The 27,580-nt window shown below is 40.7% G+C and overlaps 1 protein-coding gene across 2 annotated transcripts; it reads left to right on the top strand.

The window, feature by feature from the left end:
* The first annotated feature begins 1,939 nt into the window (after positions 1 to 1,939).
* On the top strand, positions 1,940 to 24,567 carry EIF4H (eukaryotic translation initiation factor 4H). Of its 2 annotated transcripts, XM_032459524.1 has the most exons (7): positions 1,940 to 2,095; positions 15,362 to 15,549; positions 17,510 to 17,574; positions 17,661 to 17,757; positions 18,074 to 18,133; positions 22,384 to 22,521; positions 22,605 to 24,567. In XM_032459524.1, exons 1-7 carry the CDS (start codon positions 2,037 to 2,039, stop codon positions 22,742 to 22,744), a joined length of 747 nt encoding a protein of 248 aa, XP_032315415.1. In that variant the 5' UTR covers positions 1,940 to 2,036; the 3' UTR covers positions 22,745 to 24,567. The 2 variants fall into 2 exon arrangements, with proteins under 2 accessions (XP_032315415.1, XP_032315416.1); XM_032459525.1 differs by lacking the exon at positions 18,074 to 18,133.
* The last annotated feature ends 3,013 nt before the right edge of the window (positions 24,568 to 27,580 follow it).

Here is a 27,580-nt window from a genome sequence, read left to right as displayed (position 1 = left end):
ATCTCAGAGAAAGTGGCATCTGAGTCAGGCCTTCTAGGAGATTGTGTCCCCCAACCCTAGGACTCGAGGGAACTGGTAAAGGCTGGGATATCCACTCTGGGGAAGGAAGGGAACAAATTACGATCAGAGCTCATGAGAACAACCTCAGGAGCAGTCAGACATCTAAGTTTGCCGTGGAGGCAGTTACCACATTCATGGAATTTTCTAGGGTTGGCCTCAATCTTAGGGATCCTGCGTGGGAGGCAGGCTGTGTGCTGGAGACCAGCAGATGGGGAAAGAGCCTATGGATAGAATGGTCTAGGAGACTGGCTTTGGATGTTGGCTAAGTAGAGAAAGGGCAATTTAGCCTGAAGGGAGGGGATGGTCCTGATGCTGGGAGAGCCCCAGCCATAAGCCTTCCTAGAAGTCTTCCCTCCTTTTACTTCATACATGATAAATTACCCTCTTCTCCCTCACGGGAGAACTCTCTCAACACGGGTTCCTTGAGATGACTTTGGACTGGGGGACTTTGGAATAAAAAAAAGTCAGGCTACTCAAGAATAAATATTAAGGACTCAATAAAACTGGAAGTAACTAAATAAAAAGATTAGGGTAAATATATAAAAAGTTTAGGGTTTTTATTTAGTCAAAGGCATTTAAGTACATTTTTAAAGTAATGGAGTTATGGGGCAGATATGTGGGGGTCCAAATTTAAACTATTTAAGGAGAGAAGAAATCTTTGGTTCTCTGAGCCACATGCTGTCAGATCAAAGCTGTGTGCCTCTTCCTCTAAGTGGTTCTACAGCCAAAAAAGATTTGTAAACTCTATACATAAGACACCCATAATGCTGCCAGACACAAAGTAAGTAGGTGTTCAATAGAGATTACTGTGGACCAGGAATTTTACCAACATTTTCTCATTTAATCATTATAACCTGAGGAGGTGCATGATATCCTCCCCTTATAGAGATGATAAAATTGAGCCGTGAAAGAGGTTAAGTAATTGACTTGAGGTCACACAGCTAGTAAGAGACAGAGAACCCAGGTTATTCAGGGTCTATCGGATAGGAAAGTGGTTTTATTACTTGGAAAGAGACAGAAAAGCAAAAGTTAGTAGCAGCCCTGTCAATCCCAGCACTCGAATAAACTAGCAGAAAATGCTTAAATATAACAGTACTGGGCATACACTGCAAAAATTCTAACGGTGTAATGTATTCTCATTGGATGTCCATTCTTTACTATTGCGAGATGGAGTTCACGTCAGAACTGAATTCCTTTCCAAAAGCAAGAAGCACCGACTCCCTTGCTGATTCAATGACAACCTACACTAATCTCAACACCTCTTCACCACCACCAATACCTAGGCCGGGACCTGACCCCTGAAGGCGGGATTCATAAAAGCATCCCTATCGCCGCGCATACTCGGATCCTGACCCCAATCTCACCCTTCCAGGCCCTTCGCTCCCTGTGCATGCTTAGCTCTGTAGGGTCTCCGCCCTGGGGGAGGTGGCCCTTAATTTGGTGTTAGCTAGCGACCCCTTGGACCAGAAGGTGTCGGAGTAGGGGCCAAGCGAAGGAGGCCTCTGGGATCCCTGCTAGGTTGGGAGTTCGAAAAGCTAAGCCAACAGAAAGCGCAGTGAGCCGGGCGCAGACTCCGAGGGACAACCCGGAGAGGGGCCGGTCAAAGCGCGCGAAGGGAGCCACTTAACATTCCGGAGGCAGGGCAAGGCTCATATCCACGGTGGGGCGGGGCGTGGGCAGGAGGTGCCTGCGGATGAAGCCGCAGGGCTAGCACACAATGGGCGGGGACGCAAGGCCAGGCGCCGGGCCCACCCGCCGCCGCACCACGTGGGCCGCAGAGCGCGCCAGGCCAGGAGAGGCCCGTCGGCCCAGGCCGGGCGCGGCTCGGCGTACGTGCGCGCCCGCGCGCGTGCGCGTGCGTGCGTGCAATTTGCGATCAGGCGGCGCGGCGGACAGCCCCGGCGGCGGGGCGGGGGGAGTTATATTGCGGGGTCCTTCCTCGCTCACCCTGGTTCCTCTCGGAGCGGAGACGGCAAATGGCGGACTTCGATACCTACGACGATCGGGCCTACAGCAGCTTCGGCGGCGGCAGAGGGTGAGGCGGGCGTGCGCGGGCCCCCGCCGGGCGCGGGAGACGGGCGGAGTCGGGGGCCCCGAGGCGGCGGCCTTCCCGCGCTCACCCGGAGCAGCGGGCGGTAGGGGCCCGGCTGGGTTGGAGGAGGCCTGGGAGAGGCGCCTGGAGGGCCGGGGCCTGGAAATGGCGCGCTTGGGGAGGGGGCGGCGGCGGTTAGACTCCCGGGGTCTTGCTCGTGGGGCGGATCCCTCTCTATGCCCCCGCCGACGTGTCGTCTTTCCTCTGCCGCGGCCGCAGGGCCAGGCCGCCCCGGCGCTGAGTGCCCGGGAGGGCGAGTTACCGCTTCCAGCCCCATCCCCCAGTACGGCTGGGCCAGCGCGGGGCTGTGCTGCAGCGCGGGGGTGGGGGCCGCGGCCTGCCCTGCTCCAGTCCCAGTCCCGGCGACGGCTTCCTGTTGTCTGCCTGCGCTGTAGGCGTTCAGGCCCTCTTCGCCATGAGGCCAGCTGGCTGGGTAAGGTCGGAAGGCCCAGACAGGGGTGATTCCCTTCCACTTACGTGTGAGGCTGGGATTTGGCGGCTGGAGCCCAGGAGTAGTCTGATTCATCCCGGGACGTGGGGAGACCCATCAAAACATTGTATTCTTGGATCAGAGTTGACCAGTGCTACGTGCTTACTGGCAGAAAGTGTTATTCTCCCGAGTTTCTCTTTCTGACTTAGAGAAGGAATCGCATTTAGCTTCGTTCTGATTCTGGTCCTACACAGGCTGTATATAATTGAGGCACCTTGTTTAAGAGAAAAATCCCTGACTAAAAGGATAGTGGTGTTTAATTCCAGTAACATGTCCTGGGTAATTTTTTTTAAACTTAATTTACCTCATACAGAGTTTAGAAGATAGGCTGTAAACATCTTGCTATTTGTCAAGGGCATACTTGGCCTTTGTGTGATTTAAAGAAAGGATTACTTTCCCAGGATAACACCACAGCGGTACCTACTGAGTTGTCCAGTCTCCTGGGTTTCAGCCCCAAAAGTATCTTTGTTTGGTGAAGAATGACCTTTTAATACCTTGGTTTAGGAATGGCTCAAATAAAAAGTTGTTTGGGTGCTGGAGTTACCCGGTATCATTCATGACACTAGAACATGGAAGTTGGGGGAGATAGAGCCACCTGTTATTTCAATGAATACTTTATTTGCTAATAAAAAGGAAATAGAAGTTGGATGACACTCAAACTTACTGCCTTTGGGGTAGGTTTCTAGACATCAGGTTTGTGCTTCATTCATCACCCAGGAAAACTCTTAGAGTAGTTCATATTAAGGCAGATCCAAGGAGTTTTAGTTGGTTTGGGATTGCAGTAAGTTAGTTTTATTATACTAAGTCTGGGTTTTGTTTTATTTTAAATTCTGCCTTTTGACAAATTTACCAGCTGTTTTGGTGACTTGAGGTGTTCACGTTAGACTTGATGTCAAATTTTAACACTTGGAGTGCTTTGAACAATAAAAGTGATCAAAAGTAAAATTCTCGTAAGGTCTATTCATTTGTCAAGAGACAAATGAAAATGTTAGCCACCTGCCCAGATGTACTCCAAAAACTGGTATGAGAGGAGAGAGTAGCACCTAACAGGGTACTTCTAAGCTTCCTGATAAATAGTCCCTTTACTGTTAAGCACCTTCTACATCTGACCTTCTTGGAATAAACCATTTGACTTCACGTTCATGTAAAAGTACATAGGAAATACTGTTAAGATTACTAAAAGTAGTTTTTTAAAAACTGTCGATGAATTTGTGTATTCTTTTAGTCAGTGTCTGTAGTGGGGCCGGAAACTGCACATGGGACCAAGACATTTAGTGGTGTGGTCTGTGCAAAGCTATCCTATTCCAGATGGCTAATGTTATTTTAATTTCATTAGATCAAAAGTTATCAGTTATTGGGAATCTTTGAAATTTAGCAAGATAATAGGATAACCATCTTAAATGATGATTTTGATACTTGAGTTATGTTCACATCAGTATATGTTTCAGTACTGTTTATGTTCAGGTACAATGCTGAAGCATTAAAGATTATCACCTAGAGAAAGCTGGTCATGTATTGCTTTGTTTGGTACTTTTGTAAGGCACCTTTCTTTCATTTAAAATACCTTAGCTAGATAAGATGTCTCAACTCTAAGCAGCTTGGGTCACAGGTCAAAAGAGTAGCAGGTTTGAAATGTACAGTCAGAATCTAAAAACTTGGTTTTAATAATTATACATTCCCTATAAATTTATTTTGTAGCTGTGTGTGGTAACCAGTGCAGCTGGCAATATGGAACAACTGCTTTATTTTCCCAGCCTATAGAGGCATGTCCCCAGTAGCAGAGGAGTGAACCAGGGACTGCATTGTTGCTCAGAAAGCAAGTCAAAACAAAATTCCAAATTGCCAGGAGTTGATTGTACCAGATCTTGAATGTATTTTGTTTTTGCAATTTGCAAAATTATCTTTCTGGGGTTCCAGTTTTTCATTTGCCATTGGCAGTGAAGTGGAGAGTAATACTGATTTTACATTTCTAACTGCAAAAGGCCTTTTGAGTGCTTAACCTAAAACTAGCATCAATCCTGAGAATTAAATTGGAACTTGGAGAGAATTGATAATGCCAGAATAGTACCTGCTAAAAATTGATTAAACTACAAAATTAAATATTCTTTATCAGGTTCCAGTGGGGGTTTAGAATTCTAACTTTTGAGGCTTGTAAGACTTAAGCCTGGCATCTCTATAAATGTCTGAGTATATTTTAAGACTTAAAATGGGAAAGAAAGCAGTGTATAAAAACTAGTTAGTTCTGCTGATAACAGGATCCGTAAAGGTGTTGAAAGGCTTATTAAGTCCTGTTTACCTATCACATGGCAAGTTGTGTGGATTTATTGTCAGCCTTCTCTCCACTCCTCAGTTTCTCAATACATGATTCCAAATCATTGTCTTCTGTGCAAAGTGTTAATGCAAATACTTGGTTTTACCAAGAGGTCTCTGAGAGAGAGTTCAGGCAGAAACCCTAGCTTTAGAATCAGGCAGGCTAGAGCTTAAGTATCCTCTCGGTTTTGTATTAGTTGTGTGATCTGGAACAAATTCCTTTACCTCTGAGCCTCATTTTCCCCACATGTAAGATAGAAACTCTGCTGTGGAGCTGTTGGGAATGTTAAATGAGACGTCTAAAGTGCATGGCACAGTATCTGGTACATAAAAATACCTAATAATTGGTAGCTGTTGATTTATAGTATTTTAATCCTTAAAATATTTCCTTTGGAGTTAATAAGAGTGGGAAAATTTCTATTGAGAGTTAGCTAGAGTGAGTTTTTACTTTCCTGGCTATATTTCTAAAGCCAATTAAAGAGCAAGTCTGTTCATTTTATAGGCATAAAGTATTTTGTGACTACAGTACCGTAAGTATTATAAATGAGTACTAAGTAACTTGTTCTTGTAAATTATTTATTTGTAATGGAATTTATGCATGGAATATTTAATATGCTTCTGAGATTTCTAAAAAAGTTTCTTAGTATACTTTTAAATTTTACATTTCTATTTGAAATTAACCTTAGTGTTCTGGGAAGACGTCACACAAATTCAAGGAGTCCTCCCAGAAACTTGGAACATACAAACCAGAATATTTGGTGGGGGTGGGATGAGGGAGGGCTGTCAGTCCTAGATCAGATCCATCTTCCAGTTTCCAGCTTCCCCTAGAAACAGGAGTGTTGGGCAGAAGAGCATGCTGTGCCTCTGCCTTTTCATCATTTGTATAGCTGGTTAGACCTGCACACTTAGGGCATGAAATAAGTGACCCTTTGATTTTGATTGCATTTAACAGCTGTAATGCTAATGTCTAAGTTGTCTCTTCAAATTGAATGTCCTTGGGGTTTTGTTTTTGTTTTTGTTTTTGTTTTTGTTTTTGTTTTTTGAAATTTGCCAACCATGTCATGATTTTTAAAATGTTGTTCTTGATAAGGATCCTCTGGATGTGCTCCAGTGTGTTGATATTTATGGAAACATGGCACTTCCATTGTACTCCAGTAAAGGGTAGACAGAGATGGTGATCTCCCTTACTCTGTGCACTATTCTATAATTAAAATAATCAGTTGCATTTTTGGAGCTTTTTGAAAGCTGACTTAATAGACAGCTGGTTTCTCATACCTGCTTCTATATTCACTCCTGAAATAGGTTATTTGATTGATATATATGAAGAAAATCCAGCCCTACACAGATAAGTAGATGGGAATGGAAGGACTGTTTTAAGGGTCTTTTCAGATATTTGTAGATAATTCTCAATTGCTGCTATACCAGAACTCTGACAGATGGTAGTTTCCATAAAGGTTAGTTGCAACAATATACTTTTCATACTTAAACATTAAAATCCATAGATTGATCTTAGATTTTGAGTGGATCTTTTGCCAGTGCATCATTTGTTAACATGATACATTGGTCATTTGGAAAATACCAGTTCAGTGAGTTACGCAACTCTTCGAAATGTTGTCACATTTCACTGTACAGTATCAAAAATCATGTTCATTCATCACTTTAACTGATTTTCTGTTAATAGGGGAACTATATCAGACCCCCATGTAGCCATTACTCAGTATTTTTTCTTATTGTGATAAAATGTACATAACGTGAAATTTGCCATTTTAACCATTTCTAAGTATGCAGTTAAGTGGCACTGACATTCACAATGATTACAGTTCAGTAATCACTATTTCCAGTACTTTTTCACCATCCTAAACTCTACCCATTAAGCAATGCTCCATTTATTCCCCAGTTTTACAACTTTATAAAATATTTTGCTATCCCTGCTTCATTTATCTTTCTCATTGTGGGGAGGGAAATGAATATTTTTTAAAACAATCTAGTTAATTACCTGCCCCATGTGCCCATTACTCACTTTTAAATTTAATTTAATTTAATTTAATTTTTTATTGAAGTTTATTTACCATGTTAGTTTCAGGTGTACAGCACAGCGATTTAGTATATATATATACATACATATACACATATATTTTTAGATTCTTTTCCATTATAGCTTATTATAAGAAATCAAATGTAGTTCCCTGTGCTATACTGTAGGTCTTTGTTGTTTATTTTATATATAGTAGTGTGTATCTGTTAATCCCAAACACCTCTAATTTATTTCCCGCCCTGACTACCCACTTTTTTAAAAGGTGACCACTGTTACTTCATCTATATCTCCTTAGCTTTACCTTCCTCCCACACATGTTTCTGGATTTTTTAAACTTTCTTTTTTTCTTTTAATTCTTTTTGTTTTGTTGAGGGGTGGTAGTTAGGTTTGTTTGTTTTAACGGAGGTACTGAGAATTGAACCCAGGACCACCTTGTGCGTGCTGAGTGCACGCTATCACTGAGCTATATCCCCCAGCCTCTGAATCATTTTAAAGCAAAAGATGTCACTATCTTATTTCATCTAAAAATACTTCAGTATGAGTTTCTAAGGTAAAAACTTTTAAAAATATGACCACGATATCATCACATCTGAAAATTTATTATAACAATAGCCCAGTAGATATTTTGATTTCTCTAATTAGCTCATAAATTTTGATGTACAGCTGATTCATTTGAATCGAGCCATACAAGGTTTGCGTATTGTGTTTGGTCATTGTGTCTACTAACTCTTAATTGCTAGGTTCATCCTCTTGGCTATTTGTTTTTAAAAAGAGGATGTGTGGCTATTTTGCAGATACTTTTAATACACGTAATTCTTGTAACTATCATGTGAGGTAGCAGTAAGTTAAAACTTTATATTGGCAAACGATTGATAAGTATTAGATGTTATATTTTAATACATATGTTTTAGTATAGGTTACTTAGATTTTTTACGATTTTTCAAATATTAAATGAGGAAGAGAAGGGCTGTTAGCTTTGACTGAATGCCTTGGAATTCTAGGTTTTAAATGGTGGTCCATCTATGGCAATTTGTAGTTATCTAAAAATAATTGAAATTTTTAAATAAATTGTGTAGTTGTGAGTTACTTGTGGATCATATCAAATCCAACATGACCTGAAAATGTGAAGTTTCATTTAGAATGAAATGGAGCTGGTGGTATGTGAAATGTCAAATCTCAAATAATAAGCCGTCTATTTTGGGGAAAAAAAGAATTATTGGCCTATAAAGTTCAAAACTAGTCCATAGGTATAGTCTACACCATAGCTTTAAGACAGATTTTTGTGTGGCAGTATTCTCTGAGGACCAATAAATAGCTTGAATTAAGATTTCATTTCCTCTGAAAAATCTGGAACTTTTTGGATTGAGTAACCTTTTTCATCCATATGAAGTTATTAAATTAATAACCCATTTTTTTGCTTTCATTAATGTGTGGGAGTCCAAAATTTTAGTACATTATGATAAATACCTTTTTCCTAGTAAGAAAAGTTACCTTAAAGACTGTAAACCAGAAGTCCTTTTTATATTCACTACTCATCTAAAACAAGGCTTTCAAACTGCCTGCTGTGCCCTGTTGGTAGATGATGAAATCAGTTTAGTGGATCCTGACAAGCATTTTTTTAAGATGAAATAGAATAGAGAATATTACATTATACTATGGGTTAGTACTGTTGGGCGAACTTTTAAAAAAAATCCGTGTGTAGTTAATAAGCAGGAATATATGCCTGTATTAAGTCATGTTGTAAAATGTATTTCTTGCTGTTGTACATAGCCATAAAATTTTTTTGAAAAACACTTAAGTGCCTAATTGGGGATGTAATCTGAATACATGTAAACCTCCTATATTTAAATTTTTTTTCAAAATAAGAGTGTCCATATTAGTGGATATATTTGTAATCCTTAAGTAGTTAGTAGGCCTGTGGCTTCGTTCCTTCCAGCTTGGTAAGTATCAGATGCTGTAATAGTTTTGGAGATAAAGCAGTGAACAGGACAAGTTCCTGCCTCAGAGCAACTTTGCATTTCCCTGCATTGCTTTTTATATCTTACAGATGTAATTGAATTATTAAGATCCCATTCACAGCAGAAGAGAGTTCCTTGAGATAGGGCTCATTGAAAAATTCAGCATTGATGCTCCCCCCCCCCCCCGCCCCTGGTGTTTACCAGAAACTTTCAGAGGCTCTCATGTGCATCCTGTAGTAATGACAATTGTGAAGAAAAAGGGATTTAATTTTGAATGCTAATTGAAGGCCTTGGAGGATACATACATTTAGCAGAGGGAAAGTCTACTTGGAAGTGGTGTCTTTAATCCAAGTTGCATTGGACTAGTTTTTTGAAGCCTAAGCTACAACTAAAATGCAATGTGGCATCTTGAGCGGGATCCTGGAACAGAAAAAGCGCATTAGGTGAAAACTAAGAAAACCTGAATACACTGAAATTTAGTTAATAATGTATTGATACTGGTTCAGTGATTGTAACCAGTGTGTTTTACTAATGTAAGATGTTAATAATAGGAAGTATAAAATGGTGTTTATGAAATAAAGGCTTGGCTTTTGAGAGCTTAACCTTTTTTTTTTTTATTCTCTAGAAAGCAAATAGGTTACACATTTTGACCATTGTTTTTGTTTGTTTTGGAAAGCACACTTGGCAGATTTTGTCTTTGTTGCATATTTGCATGTTACTTTCATAAAGGCAGTCTTACTGTGAGTTTATGTAGGATTTCGCATAATGCCTCATGCTGCATGATACCTGCTAATAAATGTCTCTGGATGGCATGTTAGAGACCACTAGTTCCTAATTGACATAATTGATTTACGATACTGTGTTAGTTTCTGTTGTACAGCAGAGTGATTCAGTTATACACATGTATGTTCTTTTTCATATTTTTTCATTATGGTTTATTACAGGATATTGAGTGTAGTTCCCTGTGCTATATACAGCAGGACCTTGTTTATCTGTTTTATATATAGTAGTTTGTATCTGCTAATCTCAAAATCCTAATCTATCCCTGCCCCATTCCCTTTGGTAACCATAAATTTATTTTTTTCTATGTCTTTGAGTCTGTTTCTCTTTCGTAAATAAGTTCGTTTGTGTTGTGTTTTAGAGTCCACATGTAAGCGATACCATATGGGCATTTGTCTTTGTCTGACTTACTTCACTTATTATGATAATCTCTGAGTCCATCTATGTTGCTGCAACTGGCATTATTTCGTTCTTTTTATGCCTGAGTAATATTCCGTTGTGTGTGTATACCACATCTTTATCCATTCCTCTGTAGATGGACATTTAGTTTGCTTCCATGTCTTGGCTATTGTGAATAGTGCTATTATGAACATTGGGGTGTGTGTATCTTTTCAAATTAAGAGTTTTCTCTGGATATATGCCTAGGAGTGTGATTGCTGGATCAAATGGCAACTCTATTTTTAGTTTTTTAAGGAACCTCTGTACTATTTTCCATAGTGGCTGCACCAATTTATATTTCCACCAACAATGTGGGAGCGTTACCTTTTCTTCACACCCTGTCTAGCATTTATTATTTATAGACTTTTTAATGACGGTCATTCTGACCAATATGAGGTAGTACCTCATTGTAGTTTTGATCTGCATTTCTCTGATAATTAGCGATACTGAGCATCTTTTCTTGTGCCTATTGGCCTTCTCTGTGTCTGGAGAATGTCTGTTTAGGTCTTCTACCTGTTTTTTTTTATTGGGTTGTTTATTTTTGTTAGTGAGTTGTATGAGCTGTTTGTGTAGTTTGGAAATTAAGCCCTTGTCAGTAGTATCATTTGCAAATAATTTCTCCCAGTCTGTAGTTTGAAAGACTTCAGCTGTTAATCAGCCCTAATGAGACTAATGTACCACCCAGAAGTAATAGAAGGAGCACCTAATGTTCCAGATACCAAAGAGAGCTTAATACTCTGTAGTCATGCTATCTTGACACTGGTCTTAAAGTTTCAAGAATGACAACAGTATTTAAATACTGTATAGTTTCTAATGCGCCTAGAAATCTTTGTAAAATCCTTTCCCAGAAACAACTGCATGTGTCCTTTATTTTTTATTATTTTTTATACTCAGGAATTTTCTGTTTCCTCCACTTACTGGAGCTAACCTCAGCCCTAACAATCTCTTCTCTTTTCTGTTTTCTTATAGTCACCCTTCTTTTAGTCTCCTTTCACTCCTGTATAGCTCTGCTTATTCACATGTTATCTTAAAGAGTTCGGTGTTCTGTCTGCTGTCTGGAAAATAGAATCCAAGATTCTTTTGCTCCACCCTACAGAGACAGTGCTCATTGCTCTCTCCTGAATTTTCTGGAGTACTTTACTTGAGAAGTGATGTTTCCTTTCTAGTTGCCAGGGCCTCCTTAGCTCAATTATCAGCTCCTTGAGGGTAGGAACTGAGTCTTATGTCCTCAATACTATGCTCCATATTTACTAGACATTCAGATAACTTCATTGATTTGAGTGAAGGAAAGTGATTTATCTGTAAAAGATTTTTGTCACATTTGGAGTTGAAAGTTGAATTTCCTAAATTACTGAGGATGTAATGATTGCTTTAAAACTTGTGTTATGTTGTTTTTAAAATCAATGAATTGTCCCTAAGGGCACCAGTGATGAACAGGGAGGACCATTGCTAAGTGGTGGGGGTGATGTGGCCTGGGAGTTTGCAGCTTTGCCTTGTCTATTGCCTGTTTTACATCTGTGGCTGTTAGTCAGCCTGCTCCTGCTGAAGTGTAGCCTGAAGCGTATTTTAGTCAACCCATAACACTTTAGACTTGTTATTAAACTTTTATAAAGCAATTAGACTTAATGAAGTGTTTTTATGGTCAATTTCAAACTCTATAACAGATTTGAAATATTTATAAAATAACAGGTGAGAAAACCGAGGTACAGAGGTGATCTGGACAAGGTCCTACACCAAGCTAAGATGTCACATGAGTCTTCTGTGTTTTTTTAACCTGTTTTAGAAAGTGCTTTCATATAACACAACTTATTTAGATAATAGTCCCCTCTAACCTTAAATTAGTGTCAAAGGTATCACATAAGAATCTTAGCTCAAAGAATTTCCTGATATTTAACTTTTTACTTGATTGGTGACAGAATGTATCATTTTATTACATGCATACACACTCTCTGAGGTTTGTCTCCTTCACCCTTGTCTCACAAGTTACCGGCACATTGTAGACTTCATAGAGTGAATAAATTGAAATCTACCTGGATATCGCCCATCCCACTGCGTGCGCTGTGGTGTCTTCAGTGAACTACTCAGTGAAAGCTAAAAATCACTTAAGTTCAGTGGAACTGACCACATTAGGTGGGGCAGTATTTAGGACTGTCTTCTGTAATAAAAAAAAATCGAGTGTTAAGCCATTAGTTTTGAGAGGCTAGGGTGAAATGACCAAGTTGATGGGCTTGGGTTAGCCATTTCCTCATCTCTAGCTCTTAAAATACTGCTTGCCTGAAGCAGGATTCTTCTTTCTTCACAAAGCCAGACAGAGCTGGCTTCTTAACCTACTGCATTCTTACTAGTGCCCCCTCATCTCCTTAGTGTTCACCTGGGCAGCAGTTCTTATCAAGGCTCTCATAGCTTTCTGTCCTTGGAGGTCTTTTGACCCCGTCTTTTCTGTTCTGTGTCCAGCAGTTCTACATAAGTTTTCATGTGCCCTTTTAGCAAGCCTCCTGCCTCCATTTTCTTGATTCATCGAATGTACACCTGCCCAATTTATCATCTCTTCAACCCTCACCTTCACATTACATCTTTAAAAAATCATTATAGCCATTTGTTTTTACATATCTATGTACATACGAAAAACATGCGTGTATACATTTATTGTTATTTGTGTTTTATTTATGCGCTACTCAGATGTAAGCTACTTGAGGGCAAGGAGCTGTATTCCACCATATGTTTAATAAATGATGAATAAACGAATTTAAAGTGCTTTTAGTTATAATTCATCCTCTTGACAATTTTCCAAATGTTTTTACTGTACCTTATACATTCAGTATTCAGTCCCAAAGTATCATATTCAAAATATTTTAGGTTTTATTATTGAAATACAAAGTCATTCACCTGTAAACCTATTTTTCTGGTATTAGAGCAGGATGTAGGATTTCCTATTGGGAAGCAGCAGAAGTCTGAATTGTTAAACTTAAAAATTTTAGCCATCTAAGAATTACACCATAGCCTGATTCTGATTTTTGAAAAGTACTGTCTTGAAGAATGATTTTTGTTATCAGATATTTAAGATACCTGGAATTTGTGTCAGAGAAGATGTGGAATTTCTTTCATGATACTTTCTAACAATATATTAATTAAAAAACCAAGTTACTTTGCAAGACCTGGTATTAATATACCCCCTGAAAAAGAAAGGAAGGATGACTTCGAGCAGATCTTTGATGTGAAGATTCTCATTTGCTTTAAATGTCTCTTAGAGAAAAAAAAACTTCCCTCTTTAAAATTTTTTTCCTTCTCTGTTCTGCAAACATTTTATTTTGAAAGTTTTCAAATCTTCCGTAAAGTTGAAGGATGGTGGACACTGGTAGATTCACAGGCTTCATTCACACTTGGCTTTATCTTTATATATTCGTGCACGCACACATGTCCTTTATGCTGAACCCTTTGGTAATAAGTGGTTGTCCTGACACTTCACTCCTAAAAAAAAACTTTGTCCCTCCTGAGAAGAGAGGCATTCTACTCACTTTGATACAAATTATCACTCCTAAGAAATTTACCATTGATAAAATAATACCTATACACATCAGATTCAAATTTCTCTCTCTGCTTTTTCTTTTATGGCTGTTTGTTCCAGGATCCAGAAGATCACGGGTAGCATTGGTTGTCATGTTTCATTAGTCCCCCTGCCTTTTTTGTGTTTAACGACTGCTATTTGAAGAATTCGTGCCAAAATAGAAGGCACATCGTGTTACATTTGTCTCATTAGTAGTGATATAAACTCAGTTACCTGGTTATGGTGGTGATGGCCAGATTAATTTTATCAGTAGCTTTGGCATCCACTGATGAGCCTTGCCTCAGTGAGTCAGTACTCCATTAGTGGTTACAGAGTAGTGATTTTCTAATTAGATGATTTCCTCCCATACTTAATAGCTGACATTCTTATTGTTGTAGAGAAGAGCTCCCCTTCCCATTCATTAATTTTCATAGGCTATTTCTAGGGCAATTTTAGGTTCACAACAAAGTTGATCAGAAGGTACAGGGTTCCCATATACCCCTTGCCCTCACACGTGCAGGGGCACAGTTTCCCTTGTTATTAACTGACATCTGTACCAGAGTAGTACATTTGTTCCAGTCAGTGAACCTACAATGACAACATCCTTAACACCCCAGAATCCGTAGTTTACATTAAAGTTTGCTCTTGGTGTTGTATCTTCTGTAGGTTTTGACGAATGTTTATAATGATCCCCATTAATTTTTTATTAAACATGTTTAACCTCAGATTGTAGATGACAGTGATTATGGTCATTGTTACTCAACACATGAATACAGTGTGTCAGGCAGTGTATGAAGCATCGTATATTATTTCTCAATCATTCAAGGTCTGTGTTAGTATTAACCCAATTTTCCAAATAAGTAAAGTTTGAGAGAAGTTGAGTGACTCATCAGGGTCATTTGGTGGAGTAAGTATGTGGTAGAGCTTGGATTTAAACCAGTGCCTCTGCATATTTGTAATGCTGTGGTAGGGTCAAGGTCCTGCCTTTGCCACTTTTTAAGTGCTGCAGCCATGGTTAAGTAAACATCTTAACTCAGCTGAGGAAATGGCGTTGATGTTTAAATGAATTAGTAATATGCACCTTATATTTGAGGACCCAGTGAAGCACTGCATGGAGGGGTGGAGAGGAGTGTGTACACAGTACTTGCGGCACAAGATCTAAAATTTTTAGCAGAGTGTTCTTGTTATCCATAACCAGACAATAGCAAGAAGCAACTGTATCATGAATGTGTTAAACTTTAGCACCTTCAGTATTCCCTCCTAAACACGGTGCGCTAGTGGACAGCCCTCTTCTGTTGGTATTACTGGTGTGAGGGAGGGCATTGGCTCAGGTTCTATTCTTTCTAACTAAACAGGAGAGAAGCATTTGTCTTAGGAAGATGTTATATTTGGATTTGATTTTCCAGGGAAATCATAGATTCTTATTTACATAGATTCTGTGTTTCTGTGGACATTTTTGTCACCAAAAAAATAGGCACCTTTTTCATAAATGATATTTTGGAATACTGTTGTCATCTCAAGAAGATGCTGTTGAATGCTTTAGAGAGTAGTGTTTTTCCTGGGTGGTGTGACTGAGTGAGAGACATTGTCCTTGGCATTGCTCTGGGGCAAGAACACATGGGCAGACGTGAATCCTGTCTGTTTCCCCTCCTAGGTCCCGCGGCAGTGCTGGTGGCCATGGTTCCCGTAGCCAGAAGGAGCTGCCCACAGAGCCCCCCTACACAGCATATGTAGGAAATCTACCTTTTAATACTGTTCAGGGCGACATAGACGCTATCTTTAAGGATCTCAGCATAAGGAGTGTACGGCTAGTCAGAGACAAAGACACAGACAAATTTAAAGGTGAGTTTGGGGAACTTCTACTGTACATTATTGTGAGGGGTAAGGGTCTAAACCAAAATGTGCTAGTGAACCAGAGGGCTTTAGTTAAGAAAAATATTTCAGGTATTTGCCTGGTTCATGTAGCTGAGATAAACTTAGCCCTTTAACTGATAGACCTTCCATTCTACGTGGCAAAACATGTTTTATACATAGTCTAGTTTGTGGAAATATGTGGCATGTGCCCAAGTAAATCTAGTTCGCCTGTCCTATCTAGCAATCCTGTTTGTGCCAGTAAAGGAGTTAGCAGGAGAGAAATGAGCAGGTAAAACTGGACTTTTCAGGTGCATTTCACGTTGGCCGACTCTTGCATTTTTCTTTATGATTTTCCTGTAATCTAGTTTATTATGAAATTCAAAAGGTAACCTAGTACGTGTTGTCGCTGTACATTTGCGACTTAGAGCATGTATTTGGGGAAAGGGTTGGCTTGAATTTCAAATAAGTTAGTGTCTAGAGATTAGTCTCTTTAGGGCGCTTGAGCAGAGGAGTAAGAAGGAAGAATCCAATGGGCATTATCATCTAGCTCTCAAGGCTTCCTGAAGGGAGATGTGCCCCGTATTTAAGCGCACGATGGTACTGCTCCCTGAGAGGTGCTGTGAGAGGCTGGTGTTTTTGTCATTTTGAGAGCTTTCTAAAATAAAATAAAAAGCTTTCTGACTCAAGAATCTGAGGCCTTGTTATAGTAAAGGATCAGTGAAAACAAATATATCAGTTAAGCTTATAAAAGTGAGTCCCACCTGGTTTGCCTGCTAGGAGGTATTACGAATTCAAATTTAAGGTAAAAATGAGCCAGCCTTTGGGCTGAGTCAGTAGCAGCAGGTTTTAGAGTTTCTCAAAGAAGGGCATCTTTAGTTCCAGCAGCTCTGGAGTGTGGTGGGAGGTGTGACTAGGCTGCTGTTGTTACCTCTTTGAACGGAGGTGATTTTCTCAATTCCTCTAAACAGTGGATCCACTTAGGGAAGAAGGCATGATGGGGAGGGGGAGGGTATGTGGGGAGAGGGGAACTGTCCAGCCCAGCAGTACATTTTTTGTGTAAGTACGTACTGAGCAAATGGTGAACAAGAAAAGTTTGGACCCGGGCTTTAGAAGCACTTGCAGTCTAGCGGGCTTTGAAGGTGTGGTGTATCATCATACAGGATAGGGGTACAGGCTGTGGGGGGTGGGGAGCGCTGGTACAGGGGGCAGTCTGAGCATATGGGGCTGGGGGAGTGCTTAGCCAAGATGTAACCCAGAGGCGGGGAAGGAGGAAGACCAGAGTGTTGCAGGTAGAAGGAAAAGAGGTTCGAAGTGAGAGAGGATGCTTTTTTTTTTTTTTTCTCTGCCTGAAGTGTTCTCTTACAGGTCTGTGTCAGAATCCAGCATCAGGGACTTGGGTTATCAACAAAGCGTGCCTGCACCTAGGCCAGCTCTCTTTAATTAGCATCCCAAGGAGGATGCGCCTGTTGCCAAGGGTGTATTTTTCAGCTTTGTAAAGCAGATTTTATACCAGCTATCTGAGTAGTAATAGGCACCTTCAGCCTGTTCCTTCAAAGCACGTTTGGTATCAGATTTGAGATCTATGTCTAAAAGCCCCAACTAGGTTATATTAAAGTCATTCAGAAGTCAGAACTAACAGCTCTTCAGTGACCCAGGAAGGGTTTTTATATATGGTTAAAACATGAAGAAGAAAGTTTTATAAAAACACAGCTACTATTTCAGTACCTATGTGATTAGCACTTTCTGGGAATATAATTGAGAGGGCGGAATACCAGTCAAGTTCTATTTAGCGAAAAGTAAAATATGCTCTTTCAGGTTCTGCAAGTCTGCTGTCATCTAGATGCAACAAACATAGTAGTTCTGATGTAGGGAAATGGTACAGACAGGGATCCTGTCTTATCTTAACCCAGAATTCCTTGAGGAAATTGGGGTTTGTTTTCTTTTACAGGATTCTGCTATGTAGAATTTGATGAGGTAGATTCCCTTAAGGAAGCCTTGACGTACGATGGTGCAGTAAGTACATTCAGGTTTTCTCTGTCATGTTAGTAGTTGAGATTTTTTTCTTGCCAATACTTACAGTATTTTCCCCTTATCATTAGCTCTTGGGTGACCGGTCACTTCGTGTGGACATTGCAGAAGGCAGAAAACAAGATAAAGGCGGCTTTGGATTCAGGAAAGGTGGACCAGATGACAGAGGTGATTGGTTCTTCTACAACTGAACATAAAGCTTGCTGTGTACCCCCTGATTACAGCTCTTGAAGGTTACTAATAGAACTCTACCTCACAGGTCTGATAGGCGTTTGTGAGCTTTTAAAAACAGTGTAAAATCTTAGAAAGAATGGATGATGCTTCTGCAAGCCTGGGTGTTTTTCCTTCCTCTTGGCAGCAAAAACTCATAATTTCCCTGAACTTCCCATCACATGAGTTTTATACATCTTCCCAATGAATTATCCATGTTTGTGCAGCAAGGTAATGATACAACCTCAACTTTATCTTTTTTGTGTATCCTCAGGAATGGGTGGCTCTCGAGAATCTAGAGGTGGATGGGATTCCCGGGATGACTTCAATTCCGGTATCAGTATTTAAAGTATCACCACTTACTTTTTCAGTGGCCTTGCTGCTGTTGTACGTTTCTTGTGAGTAGCCCGCCTGGCCGGACTACCTTGTTATTAGTCCTTTCACAAATGAGACTTTCCTAAAAGGTACCCAGGCATGCAATAAGCCTCCATCAGAACCTAAATGTTTGGAGTAGGACTTGAAAGTTTCCACGTTGTGGGCAAGTTAGACTGATCCACCTTATTTTGTTACATTTCGTGAGCCTACTGTTCTCATATGTGCCTTGAATTCACACTGAGTCTTTCTCAGGGTCCAGCCCATGGGAATCCCTTGGTTCTTGTGTGTATGACACAAGAAGTACTAACACTTCTGGAAGTAGTGTGGAGGTTTTGGAAGCTTACAGAAAGCCTCATAGTAATGGTTCCTGGTGGCTCCCTATTAGATTGTAAAAGATAGTCCTGGTGACCTCTTCCTTTCTTGAAGGGCATGCAACTCATAAACCCTTAATGGTGGACATAATCCACTTGATCATTCCTTTTCTTAATTTACCAAAACAGACCAATGGATGCCTCCTATTGTCGGTCAAGAGCTCAGTTTGCATGCCAGGCCTAAGCGCTCAAGGGTTAATCTCCTTAACATGTCTTCATCTCTTGACTTACTTTTTTTTTAAGTAATGAAAGGTCGTATATAGTAAAAATGTCCATTGTAACAATAAGGCAGAAAACAAAAAACAAGTTTGTTTTCTTTACTCTGAACCTGAGATCATCTGCCCTTGCCATTATATGAGATGAGAACATTAGTGCTCCCACCCACCCACCCTTCACCCTCTCCCCATGAAAACAAAACTCAGTATAAAGTGGTAAGTATGGGAAGAACTAGTCTTGTGAGTCTCATTTTTTTTTTAGTCTAAATTTTTAAGAATTTCATTTCCAGTACTAAACAGATGACTATTTCTATCTATTGAATAATTAAATTCCTAAAAGTCCTACAGCCAATCAGAAATGAGCTTATTCATAAAAGTACAGTATAATCCAGTAAACCTGTAATTTTATGTATAAGCTAGTCTCTGATTGAAACATGCAACAAATGTCTTCTCACAGCCATCCCAGGTGTAGCAGTAGTTAGTGGCTCAATGAGTGGTGGTCTCTGACCTGCCTGCCAGTTTTATATTCCCTAATACTAGAAGTAGTACAGTAAGCTCATAGCTTTGGGACCGTGGAGGTTACTAAAGGAACCAGGATCTTTCTGCTCCTGGCTTAGGTTGGGCTTTTACTCTTAAGCAAGACATATAGTGAATATAGCCAGAGAAACTACCTTGCTGCCCACCAGTTCCTGTGTAAACTGAAGTGTTCTGGTGATAACCTAAAGCCAGGAGTGCCCACAGGGTGGAGTACTGCCTATAAAGTACTTGTGAAAATAGACCTTTTTTACTTTGTAAAAGAATGATGCTTTTAACAAAAATGACATACTTATTGTAAAAAAAAAAAATTCAAATAATACAAAAAATTACAAAGAAGTATATAAGAAAATCCCATTAGCAGAAGTAAGCAGTGTGTTAAATTCAACTTTGTAAAGAAAACTCAGAAGATTCTTATGAATAGTGTGCGTCTTATAAATCTGTCATCAGACTTGATGAAAAGATATTTGTTAATGTCAAACCTTGCTTTTCCCTCAGTGTTCACATTGCTTGTATCATAAGAGATTTTGCAATGAAGTTGTCACTTGATACTAATGTATGCTGATGTTTTCTCCACTGTGCTTTGTCTCATGAACCTGGACAAAGTAGCAGTTGTATTTATGTGCCTTGTCAGTGTGGGTATGAGCTGATATGTTTTATGCTAAACACTGGTAGCAGAAATTAATCTCGGGGAGGGGAGTGTAGCTTGATGGTAGAGTGCATGCTTAGCATGTACCAGATCCAGGGTTCAATCCCCAGAACCTCCATTAAAAAAAAATAAACCTAATTACCTCCCCCCCAAAATAAATAAATAAAATTTTAAAAATAAAAAAGTGCATATTTTAAAAAAATATTTAATCTCAGAAGAGAAGTAACTTTGCTTACATATTCACATGGAAAGGTACACTTCATAGTATAATTTGGGGGAAATGTCAGGGTAAATGTTTGAATACTAATTAAGCTTGCTTAATGAATGTTATAAGCTCTGGTTGTTAAAAAAGACTTTGTAAAGAACCTTGTACTTGGCTGTATGTGTCTAAATGTGTTTTCCCCCAAAGCAGTGCTCCTACTGGTCTAAATCATTTTAGAATTGTTATCATTACCTGTTCTATTAAAATTGATACTGTTCAACTTAGTCTCTGAACTGGGTTTAGATAACTCGATCAATTTCCAAATTTCTTGCCATCCTTAAAGAACAAAAAAACACCACCAGTGCAGATAGGAGTTGGTTCTCCACATTAATAGTAGTTCCGGTCTGTAAAACCACTGCAAACACCAGTTGGCGGAATCCAAGCCTTTGCTCTTAGGGGAGGTACAAAGTCAGGCTCCTGGGAACCTGGTCCTCTCGTCATATTTTTGTTGACCAGTCAGTACATAACCTTGTTTTATGTGTTTCTGTTTTAAAGACACTTTAGTATAGATTATTGATTCATTAGCAATGCACTCATGGCCCAGCGCTGTAATTCATGCCTGAATGAGGCTTCTCTAAAGCGTATTTTCTCCACAAGGCACATCCCAGCCTTCTTGCACTTAAGAACACTAGACAGTGCTTCAGCACTGGTGTTCGGGTGTTGTTTTAAGCAGAAAAATCACCAATGAAAGGCAAAAAATTGCAAAAAGCCTAGCACTAAGCAGGTTGTGAAAAGGACACTTGTTTACAGTTTGGGCTGACACAGCAAGGCAGGAGGTTGCCTTGTTCCACTGCAGCTGGGCGCATGCGTGTCTTTCACTGCTCTGTGCATGTCTGCATGATGGCAGAAGGCCCCAACTGTTGATTTGGAGGTTACAAATAGATTTTAGTGACGAGTTTGCAAACATGAAACCTGTGAGTAATGGGAATCGACTGTGTATTAGACTGTTCCTCCGGTTCAGGGGTCTTAGTGATAAGGTCCCACAAAGCTTTGAGCAATGGCACCATCCTTGGAGTGAGTAAAACCAGTCACCTTTAGGAGTTTAAACAGAGGGGGCAAACTCATTTAATTACAATCTTATTTCTTAAATTTTTACTGAAAGTTAACTTAAATAGGCTGTATTATTAAACCATTAATTATCTTAACCCCCCAACCGTGACTTTGAATTAACACAAAACTGAGTCTTACGGTTCTTAAAATTCACTGAGAAAATGTTCTTCACACTGAGAATGGCAACTTACTATTTTCTTTTTTTTACTTTTTTTTTTTTTTGAAGTATAGTCAGTTTACAATGTTGTGTCAATTTCTGGTGTACAGCACAGTGATTCAGTCATACATGAATATACATATATTCATTCTCATACTCTTTCTCACCGTAAGCTACTACAAGATATCGAGTATGCTGTACATATGTATCCCCTGTGCTGTACAGTGTGAGCTCCGAGTGGTGCAGTCGGTCAGAGTGCAGTACTTACGCAGCAGTTTACTCTTAATTCTAAGTGAGACGCAGTTTACTTCTGTTGGTAGTTGTTTCATCAGGTACACAAATGAGTGTGGGGAATGCTTTGCAGCCAGAGGTGTGGGTTGGGTGTGAGGTTCCTGCTCTCTGGCGCCCTCTCTGGGAAGGGAGTGGGCCTGATCACGGCTTTGTTTACACACAGGTGCTTTGCTTTTAGGATCCTGAAACCCGAAATGCAGCAGAAAGAAAAATGGGGAGTGTCACCCAGAGGTGACTTCATGTTTCTATTTTGTCTTCATGTCTAGCTTTCTGTGATTTTTGCTTTCTAAATTTTAACTTCTAAATTTCAGGTTTATCTTTTTAATAACTGTGTAGGTTTATATTAGAAAACAATAAAATGTGCTTTGAGGATTTCTGTTTTGTTTTAAGCCATATTCGAATATAGTCTTATGAACTTTTCTTGCAAGCTAAGAATTTATTTAAGCAACTCGTTTTATTTTTCTCTTCTGAGTTTTTGTTTTTTTTTTTAAGTGTCAGCATTGAAACTACCCAGCAGATTCACATCTGGACTCATATTTGATTCACTTTATTTTGGAAAAGCTTCTGATGCTGGACAAACTAAAGAATTTAAAATTGAACTCAAACAATTCACACAGGCTATGTAATCAGCCTTGAGACGGTAGTTTTAAAAGTAATTCAATGTCATCTTCCTTCTTCAGGCTTCAGGGATGACTTCTTAGGAGGCAGGGGAGGGAGTCGCCCAGGTGACCGGCGAACAGGCCCCCCAATGGGGAGTCGATTCAGAGATGGCCCTCCCCTTCGAGGGTCCAATATGGATTTCAGAGAACCAACAGAAGGTATGACAATGACTTGTAAATGGAGGTCTGGGGGCGTCATTTATGACATGTTTGTAAATTACTGTGTTTTTTTTCTTCCCCAGAGGAAAGAGCACAGAGGCCGCGGCTCCAGCTTAAACCTCGAACAGTTGCAACACCCCTCAATCAAGTAGCCAATCCCAACTCTGCTATCTTCGGGGGAGCCAGGCCCAGAGAGGAAGTTGTTCACAAGGAGCAAGAATGAGCTTGTGGTTGGGAGGGAATGGGGTGGGGGGAGTTGGAGCGAGACCACGGCCTGGCTAGCCCCCCGGACCGGCAGCCCTGCAGTTACCGATCCTGCACCTGACCTTTGTCCTCCTTTCTTACAACGGAAACAGAGCTTGTGAGTGCATGTCCGCAGTTAACAAGTGGTTTTTAGTACATTCTTGGCTTTGCTGTATCTACCTAGTGCCTGTTTTGTGCTTTTTTTTTTTTCTTCCTGCCACTCCTTTCCTATTTTCCTTCTGTCCTCTTTCCTTCTTGCTCCTTGTTTCCTTCCAGCACATGAGTTTTTCTAGAGGGACAAAGGCAGCCACCATGGGGGGTTCTTTGGATTGAAGTGCTGCTTCATTTTTCTCCTTTGCTTTTTTTCTCTTTACTTTAGCCTTGCTGCACTGGCCGGTCTCTGGTCGTTTCCTTTCATTTTTCTCCGTGCTTCTCTTCTGACCTGCATGTGGAGTTCTGTATTGCTGTGGCTTCCAGGAAAAAAGCAGAAGTCACAAATTGGATAGCACCTTGTTTTTATTCAGCTGTGATCAACATACAGCTGAATAAGCATCAGTACATACATCATAACTGTTATCAAAATAAGGATAAAATATCTGATCTTTGCAAATTCTTCCCTGTAACTATTTGTAGGCAGTCCTGTCTCCATTACCCTCTCCTCAGATGGATTATTCAAGCAGAATAGGCTCACATTTCAAACAGCAAAACCTGAAAGGAGAATAATGCGGAGTGTTGGTGGGGAGTGCACGTAGAAGATAAATTGGTTTATTATTGCTATTTTGATACCATGTCCAAACTGGTTCCTGCTTTCACTGGCTGTATTAGAGGCTCCTCTGTGTGGCTGGATATAGCGAACTGCCATCGGGTTTCCTTCCCGCTGGGCAGACGTGCTCTGGGGGTCGCAGGTGGTAAAGCTCTGCTGGGCTTACTCCGCGGTGCAGACGCTGCTTTCTTTCACAGCCCTGTTGTCTCCGTGTTCTGCATTGCTCCCTGTGTTTATCTGTTCCCTGGTATAAGTAACAGTGAGATACTGTGCTTCCCACCATCCCTTAATTTTAGAATGGAAACGGGCCTAGAATCTGGCACTTTACTCTGTTTCGCTTGATGAATTGAGAATTTTACTATGCAGAGCTGTCAAGAGCTTTCAAATAACTGGTAGGTGGCTGTCGGTCACTAGGTCTCTTTAGGATGTTGACTCCCACATACAGAGTTCAGCACTTACCCAGGGCTAGGCAGCTAGGTAATAGCTTTTGAGCTTGAACGCCTATGTGTGAACAAATTCTTTAGCATATGAGTCCTAGTCCTGTCCCATTGAGAGCATTTTGGATTCAGCTAGAGCCGCAGAGAAGAGAGACCCTCACCAGCATGACTGGAGGGCTGGGGGCACGCGCAGTGTGCCTGGAAGTAGTTCCTCACTGGCTGACATCCTCGGCTTCTCTTCCTTTGTCTTTGTCACCGGGTCTCAGCAATTTACAGAACTCTCCCTCCTTTCCTTCCGCCTGTCATTTTTGCTTCTGAAATAAGAACCATTTGTGTAACACCAGTACTTACCTTAAGAAAGACATGCATTATGTGGTCGTAATCAAACCTGATGCTTTTCAGATGACCTACTTACATCCTCAGTGTGGAAAAGATTAAGAAAACCAATTCATCTAAACTTTTGGGCAATCCAGTTGACTTTTAAATGTAAGAATGGAATTCCAAACACTTAACACATTCAGCTATATGACAGAAAGTAAATCTATGGATATGGTATTTTGTGAATGATCTTTTAAATAAAAGAAAACCTTACGTAATATTTAATGCTTGTCTTTATTTTTGAAGTCTTTTTAGCTATTTGTGTAATTAACAATTTTAAATTTGGAAAACTGTGTCCAAATTTAAGTACTGTTAATATAAGTCAGAAACACCTTGCTTTTGGAAATTACAGGATTTATGAAATTATTTTAAAAGCTAGTGATGATTAGAAGTGAGATGCCAGCTTTTTTCTTGGGTCCCTCCCCCAATTTCCTAAACAAAATTTTTCTAACAGAAATCTTGCGTATGATGTGGCCATAGTTTTTGTTCAAGTAAAGGGACTTTTTAAGATAACTGCTTGTTTTTAGAAGAAATTCTAGGTGTTCCTCATGACAGTGATGGGTGTTTACTTCATGGCAAGCAGATCGTATGTTTGAGGAGGCACTGCTGTGTAGTTAGGTGGTTTTATGACCCAGTGGGCAAGGTGAAGGGCTTTGAGCTATGTCTGGGAGAGGCCTGGCTGGTGGGTAGGGTGCTGGATTCGCTTACCTTGAGGACAGAGCCTGACTGCAACTTAACCTGGAGAAATGAGGTGAGGAGGATGGGTCCTGTTCCCACAGTGCCTGAGGGACTACTTACTTCAGCTGCTTTCCAGCCAAGAGTGCTTGGAGGAGGGGACTTGATGCCGACTGGTGCCTTCTTCAAGGGGGAGGAGCGTCCCTGGGCTGCAGACCCTCTCAGCCTAAGTTGAGGAGCTGGGACTTGGTCTCCTGGAGGGATTTTCTGGGGCTGGTGTCCAGAGGCTTGGAATCCAACTCTTAACGAGGCTTCTTTCCAAAGTTCCTTTGGACTCTTATCTTTAAGGTCCTATGGGATGTTCAGACCCTTGAAAGGATCATCTCAGTTTCCCAATAATTCAGAAGTTTCTTAGGATTAAAGTGAAACTCTGCAGCTGTCTTTCTGCCTCCCCACAGATGTTGCTGTAACTTTGCAGTGGTTTCTTCTCACAATCACCAGTTCCCTTGGCGTGTAATACTTCCATAATAGTACATATTACAGAAAGCATTTTAATACCTGCCTTCCACCCATAAGTAACTGAATTAAGAAGGGGAAGGTCTCTTTGCCCAAATAAGCACCTAAATAAATACGGTCATTTTCATAAAAGTTTGTACCAACTATGTGAGTGTCCGGAGATAGGTTTAGACAGTTGACATCTGGTTTCTGTGCTATTCTTGAACTGGCTTCAGAGAAACAAAATTTAATGGGAGTGCCAAGTGAGGCCCGTTTAACAAGGGGCTCAGGTTTCTAAGAATGTGCTTACCTCGGAGTCCGTTTTGTCAGAGGCCAGATTGTTTCTCCAGGTCCCAGGAGAGGACAAGTTTCCACTGCCGACTTCCAGGAGCCTGGGTTTCCCATCGTGACTCAAGTTTCTTGTTTCTTCGGGGAGGTCTCAGCGAGCTGGAGGCATTGGGAGGAGGTCGGGAGGCGGGCGTTCAGGTGCGGGAGGAAGGTGTGGGAATTGTGACCTAGCGTCCACTTCCAGTTCTAATTTCTAAGGAGAGCCTGGTTTTTTCAAGGAAGGAGACTGACTTGATAGAGGTTAAGTCTAGATCTAGAGCAAGAAGAGCGGATGGATTTCAGTCTGAAGCCGCTCCAGCTGGAAGCAGCATTTCTTTGCTGTGTCATGAGATGGTCCTCCCGCAGCAGCCTCTGTAGACTCGTCACTTTTTAAAAACAGCCTTATTATAATCGGCATTTTTTATGCTGGCCCCGGGCTTGCTTGGTCTGCAGAACGGGGCTGGCGGCCTGCTTTAGGTTCAGCTGCTCCTCGGTGTCTGCCCAGTGGGACTTCTCACCGGTGTTCTTGCTGTAAATCGGGAGGGGAGATGGGTGGGGTCACAGTCCGGAACTTTCTGAAGGATCGTCCATACTGGACAGCAGCCCATGGTGCATGTCACAGATGGCTGCCACCTGGTTCTCCCCACGCTCCCCAAACTGGGTCTTCCCTGTGTAGAAGGTAGTGAGTCAGTCTCACACCCCCGAAGGGAGACTGCAGACAGACGGCAGGCTGCTGCTCGTGTGCTCTTGAGGAGCAGCTGGCTTGGGCCTGGCCACACGTGTCCTTCCTGGTGAGGAGCCTTGCTCTGTCTTGCATTTTCTTGGCCAATCTTTAACAACATTTGAGATGTTTGAGTCACTTTCTCACTTGTGTGCGGTTACCAGGCTTATAAACACCCCTAGGATCAGAGTTTTCCTTTTACAATTCTGTATCTTGAAAATGAACCAAAATAATGAAGACTATGTACTTAATTATAACCTACTCCTAATCTCTTCCCCCATCTGTAACCACACTCTTAACTGTAAAATACTAAATATACAAACAGAAGTGCACTCCTTCACAGCGGCAGGCTCTTTGGTTTTCAGTTCAGGCACTAGAGAAAATTCGTTTCCTGTACCTGTTCTTTCATTCTCTGTGGGAGACAAAGTGTTAATACAATTGTTACTGGTGGAGAAGCTCATCTTTCCTTGGCATTGGTACGAATCATTCTCATATGCATTATGTTCTTGAAATTAGGACTATGCTCACTAAGTAATTTATCAAAACATGAAACGAAGACAAGTTACATATGAGAAAAGATGAAGCGTATATGAAGAATTCCTGTACACCAGTAAGGAACAATTCAGAGAAACAAGCAAAATATTAACAGGCATTTTACAGAAGCAGAAATACAGGCAAAAAATGGTCAGCCTCAGCAATCAAAGAATTGTAAATCAAGACTACAAAGAAAGTACTATATTACACCCATTCAAATGGCAAAACTCAAGAAGCCTGACAAAGCAGTTGCGGGTTAAGTTTGTGGGTCCTTTAACATGTCCCAAATCAGAGTGGACATGAGTACAGCCACTGTGGGAATTAATTTGGAATTAGCATCAACTTGAAAATGGGATGTTCCTGTACTCTGCAGCCTGGTGGTTCCCATGCCAGGTATGCACCCAAGAGAAAAAACGACCACACAGCATGGTACTTTTACATATTAGAAACACCTTAGAAATACACATTGATGACCCCCACCCCACC

Source organism: Camelus ferus, chromosome 18, assembly GCF_009834535.1.
Source record: "Camelus ferus isolate YT-003-E chromosome 18, BCGSAC_Cfer_1.0, whole genome shotgun sequence".
Classification (NCBI taxonomy): Eukaryota; Metazoa; Chordata; class Mammalia; order Artiodactyla; family Camelidae; genus Camelus; species Camelus ferus.
This window is presented reverse-complemented; position numbering and strand designations above follow the sequence as displayed.